At 43.2% G+C, this 6,000-nt stretch overlaps 1 protein-coding gene across 1 annotated transcript in view; it reads right to left on the reverse strand.

The window, feature by feature from the left end:
- Positions 1 to 1,086, reverse strand: part of sdc3 (syndecan 3) — a 101,161-nt gene extending 100,075 nt beyond the window's left edge. The window contains exon 1 of the mRNA XM_061897099.1: positions 753 to 1,086. Coding sequence (XP_061753083.1) covers positions 753 to 812 — 60 coding nt within the window. The 5' untranslated portion in view covers positions 813 to 1,086. The remainder of the gene's footprint in view (positions 1 to 752) is intronic.
- Positions 1,087 to 6,000: the final 4,914 nt, after the last annotated feature.

The following is a 6,000-nucleotide window of genomic DNA, read 5'->3' on the forward strand; positions in this document are numbered from 1 at the left end:
TCCCTTGGGGGGGCGTGAGAGAAGAGCACCGCTTCATGGCTGTTTAAACACAATTAAATATTCACAATAGCGTATTTGCATCCTCAATATTAGTCAACAATGATGTTGACACTTACAGATAAAGAAATGAACAGTAAAATTGGGGGGGGGGGGCGTGAAAAAAACGTACGTCCCTTGGGGGGGCGTGAGAGAAAAGCAGTGCTTCATTGCTATGTTTAGACACAGTCAGATCTCCCTTTGAATCGCAGCTATTTTTACTCCTCATTCCGTCAATGGCGCTCGCCTTCCTCCTGCTCCTCTTCCTCAGCTTCGTCGGTAACGGAACATGTGGGCGTGATTTGACGGCGCGGGTGGGGGCGAGTGGGGGGTTTCATCTCGGAGTGGCTCCAGAGTGGAGGTGTGTGTTAAGGGGGGGGGGATTGTTTCGCGACTCCCGATGACATCATCATCCATCCGCGTGCACAACCGCATTAACTTCCACGCCGTGCGCGGTCACCCCACCCGCAAAAGACGCACGCGCGCGCGCGCGCATGCACGCACCGAGAAGTGGGTTCCAGCGCGCGCCCTCGCCGAATTTAACTGGTGACGCGGCCGCGCGCACAAAAGAACCGCCGTGGCGCTTAATTAAGAGATTAGCCACTAATTACCCCACGCCGCGTGCCAAAATGCGCGTGCGCGGCACACAGGTCCGATATGTAGGTCGAGTGCAGGATTTTCCACGACACACGCACACACAAAGAGCTGGAACTCACCACCGCGGCTGAGTGAAGGAGCAGCGCGGCCAGCAGCGCCCACAGCCCGGGTAGCCTCATGCTCGCTGGGGGTGTCACAGCCGCCAGTCCCGGTGCTGCTGCTGCTGCGGGGTCCAGGTGGCCTGGGAGGGGGGATTTTCCCGCTTCTGTCGGTACCGGCTCCCAAACTTCAAAGAGATCCGGCGACCATCCGGCAGGTTCGGAAACGTCCCCACTTCCACGGAAAAGATCCTCGTCTTCTTCTTCTCCTGCTTCCTGATTTAGTAGCGGGACTGTGCTGTGTCTCCTCCCCCGCTCCGGTAAGCAGGATGGGCGTCTGGCGGCAGGGGGAGGGGCTGCTGTAGGGGGGAGGAGACAGCAAGGGGGGGGGGGAGGAATTGTTGCCCCCTGCAGTTCGTCACAGGGAGACTTTTTAGGAGGATTTTACACACTCCGCCCTCCCCTGCTCACGGTCTCCTAGCAACCAGGGGCAAAACGGCATCCCGCTAAATAAAAATACCTGGTGTCATATTTCAAAGGTGCTTATATATATATATATATATATATATATATATATATATATATATATATATATATATATTTACACACACACAAATAATGGCTTTTCAAATCCGAATGAAAGTTCACTTAGGGTAAAAAAATTAAAAAATTAATTCTTAAAATAATTATTTGTGCTACTTCTAAAAAGGGCCCCACTTGGAAGCTCCGCTCCTTATTAAGTATGTTAACCAATTATTTTTATACTTTTTTTAATCAAACTGGGTGTTGTTTTACTTATCTTGTTTAAAAATGTTCCAAGAGTATGTATTTAGTGCAAAAAAAATATATATATATATATATATCCATCCATTTCCTACCGCTTATTCCCTTTTGGGGTCGCGGGGGGTGCCGGCGCCTATCTCAGCTACAAATCGGGCGGAAGGCAGTGTACACCCTGGACAAGTCGCCATCTCATCGCAGGGCATTTATATATATATATATATATATATATACATATACATATCAATCAATCAATCAATGTTTACTTATATAGCCCTAAATCACTAGTGTCTCAAAGGGCTGCACAAACCACTACGACATCCTCGGTAGGCCCACATAAGGGCAAGGAAAACTCACACCCAGTGGGACGTCGGTGACAATGATGACTATGAGAACCTTGGAGAGGAGGAAAGCAATGGATGTCGAGCGGGTCTAACAGAGAAGGTTTCCTGTGGACGGGACTCTCGCTGCTGTCTTGGATCCGTTTGAACTGAACTCTCGCGGCTGTGTTGGACCCACTATGGATTGAACTTTCACAGTATCATGTTAGACCCGCTCGACATCCATTGCTTTCGGTCCCCTAGAGGGGGGGGGGGGGGTTGCCCACATCTGAGGTCCTTTCCAAGGTTTCTCATAGTCAGCATTGTCACTGGCGTCCCACTGGATGTGAATTCTCCCTGCCCACTGGGTGTGAGTTTTCCTTGCCCTTTTGTGGGTTCTTCCGAGGATGTTGTAGTCGTAATGATTTGTGCAGTCCTTTGAGACATTTGTGATTTGGGGCTATACAAATAAACATTGATGATAACATGATACTGTGAAAGTTCAATCCATAATGGATCCAACACAGTCGCGAGAGTCCAGTCCGAAGCGGATCCAACACAGCAGCGAGAGTCCCGTTCACAGCGGAGCCAGCAGGAAACCATCCCAAGCGGAGGCGGACCAGCAGCGCAGAGATGTCCCCAGCCAATACACAGGCGAGCAGTACATGGCCACCGGATCGGACCGGACCCCCTCCACAAGGGAGAGTGGGACATAGGAGAAAAAGAAAAGAAATGGCAGATCAACTGGTCTAAAAAGGGAGTCTATTTAAAGGCTAGAGTATACAAATGAGTTTTAAGGTGAGACTTAAATGCTTCTACTGAGGTGGCATCTCGAACTGTTACCGGGAGGGCATTCCAGAGTACTGGAGCCCGAAATGAAAACGCTCTATAGCCCGCAGACTTTTTTTGGGCTCTAGGAATCACCAATAAGCCGGAGTCCTTTGAACGCAGATTTCTTGCCGGGACATATGGTACAATACAATCGGCAAGATAGGCTGGAGCTAGACCGTGTAGTATTTTATACGTAAGTAGTAAAACCTTAAAGTCACATCTTAAGTGCACAGGAAGCCAGTGCAGGTGAGCCAGTACAGGCGTAATGTGATCAAACTTTCTTGTTCTTGTCAAAAGTCTAGCAGCCGCATTTTGTACCAACTGTAATCTTTTAATGCTAGACATGGGGAGACCCGAAAATAATACGTTACAGTAATCGAGGCGAGACGTAACAAACGCATGGATAATGATCTCAGTGTCTTTAGTGGACAGAATGGAGCAAATTTTAGCGATATTACGGAGATGAAAGAAGGCCATTTAAGTAACGCTTTTAATGTGTGCCTCAAAGGAGAGAGTTGGGTCGAAGATAATACCCAGATTCTTTACCGTGTCGCCTTGTTTTATTATTTGGTTGTCAAATGTTAGAGTTGTATCATTAAATAGAGGTCGGTGTCTAACAGGACCGATAATCAGCATTTCCGTTTTTTTGGCGTTGAGTTGCAAAAAGTTAGCGGACATCCATTGTTTAATTTCATTAAGACACGCCTCCAGCTGACCACAATCCGGCGTGTTGGTCAGCTTTAGGGGCATGTAGAGTTGGGTGTCATCAGCATAACAGTGAAAGCTAATACCGTATTTGCGTATGATGTCACCTAGCGGCAGCATGTAGATACTGAAGAGTGCAGGGCCAAGGACCGAACCCTGGGGAACTCCACACGTTACCTTAACGTAGTCCGAGGTCACATTGTTATGGGAGACGCACTGCATCCTACCAGTAAGATAAGAGTTAAACCAATATATATATATATATATATATATATATATATATATATATATATTAGCGTAATGACAACATACTTTTTTCTGAAATATTTGTTTACTAGGTTTTTACAAAACACATTTTCCAAAATGTGTGCAATACAACAAACCACCTTACAGGACATGGTGGACAATCAAAAGAAATGTACAGTTAATAAATTATATTATTTTTTTTATTTTATTAATGATAATATATAGATATATGTATGTGTGTGTGAATATGTATATATATAAATAAAATATTTGTATGTATATAGATATATAATACAATAATTTCATATATATAGTACATTTTACACACATATACACAATACATATATATATATAAATATATAATAACATATTTGTACATATATATATAAAATAAATAATTTCATATATATAGTACATTTTACATACATATATATAAAATAAAATATTTGTATACATACATATATATAAAATAAATAAAATAATTTCATATATATAGTACATTTTACATACATATATACACAATACATATAGATAAAATAAAATATTTTAAATAAATACATATACATATATATATATATATATATATATATATATATATATATATATATATATATATATATATATAAGCAGCATGGTGGAAAAGAGGTTAGTGAATGTGCCTCACAATACGAAGGTCCTGAGTAGTCCAGGGTTCAATCCAAGGCTCAGGATCTTTCTGTGTGGAGTTTGCATGTTCTCCCCGTGACTGCGTGGCTTCCTCCCACTTCCAAAGACATGCACCTGGGGATAGGTTGATTGGCAACACTAAATGTTCCCTAGTGTGTGAATGTGAGTGTGAATGTTGTCTGTCTATCTGTGTTGGCCCTGCGATGAGGTGGCGACTTGTCTAGGGTGCACGCTGCCTTCCGCCCAATTGTAGCTGAGATAGGCACCAGCAACCCCAAAGGGAATAAGCGGTAGAAAATGGATGGATGGATGGTTCGCTTCCCCTTTGGTCCGGATGACCCGATGTTGAATATTTCCAAAAACAATTTAAAATGTGGACTCGTCAGACCACAGAACACTTTTCCACTTTGCATCAATCCATCTTAGATGATCTCGGGCCCAAAGAAGCCAGCGGCGTTTCTGGATGTTGTTGATATATGGCTTTGCTTTGCATAGTAGAGCTTTAACTTGCACTTAGATGTAGCGACAAACTGTATTTTGTGACAGTGGTCACTCAGCCCATGTGGTGATATCCTTTAGAGATTGATGTCGGTTTTTGATACAGTGCCGTCTGACGGATCGAAGGTCACGGTCATTCAATGTTGATTTCCGGCCATGCCGATTACGTGGAGTGATTTCTCCAGATTCTTTTAACCATTTGATGATATTATGGAGCGTAGATGTTGAAATCCCTAAATGTCTTGCAATTGCACTTTGAGAAACGTTCTTAAAGGCCTACTGAAATGAGATTGTCTTATTTAAACGGGGATAGCAGGTCCATTCTATGTGTCATAGTTGATCATTTTGCGATATTGCCATATTTTTGCTGAAAGGATTTGGTAGAGAACATCCACGATAAAGTTCGCAACTTTCGGTACTAAGAGAAAAGCCCCGCCTCTACCGGAAGTCGCAGACGATGACATCACTCGTGTTGGTGGCTCCTCACACATTCACATTGTTTTTAATGTGAGCCTCCAACAAAAAGTGCTATTCGGACCAAGAAAATGACAATTTTTCCATTAATTTGAGCGAGGATGAAAGATTCGTGTTTGAGGATATTGATAGTGACGGACTAGAAAAAAAAAAACTAGTTAAAAAAAAACAAAACGCGATTGCATTGAGACGGATTCATATGTTTTTAGACACATTTACTAGGATCATTCTGGGAAATCCCTTATCTTTCTATTGTGTTGCTAGTGTTTTAGTGAGTTTAACAGTACCTGATAGTCGGAGGTGTGTCTCCACGGGTGTCTTGAGGCCAGTGTCTCAGGGAAGTCGACGGCAGCTTTATGGGCAGCACAACCTCAGCTGATATCCGGTAAGAAGCGACTTTTTAACCACAATTTTCTCACCAAAACCTGTTGGTTGAAATTTGGTTGGGATCCATGTTTGCTGTGATCCATAATGAAGTTTCACCTCCGTGAATTTTAAACAATTAAGGAATCACCGTGTGTTTGTGTGGCTAACGGCTAAAGCTTCCCAACTCCATCTTTCTACTGTGACTTCTCCAATATTAATTGAACACATTGCAAAAGATTCAGCAACACGGATGTCCAGAATACTGTGTAATTATGCCGTTAAATTAGACGACTTTTAGCTGTGTGTGTGTGCAGCGCTCATATTCCTAACAGTCCGTGATGTCACGCGTACACGTAATTATTACGCAACTTTTCAGGAAAAAA

This window comes from Nerophis ophidion, linkage group LG04, assembly GCF_033978795.1.
Source record: "Nerophis ophidion isolate RoL-2023_Sa linkage group LG04, RoL_Noph_v1.0, whole genome shotgun sequence".
NCBI classification, from domain to species: domain Eukaryota; kingdom Metazoa; phylum Chordata; class Actinopteri; order Syngnathiformes; family Syngnathidae; genus Nerophis; species Nerophis ophidion.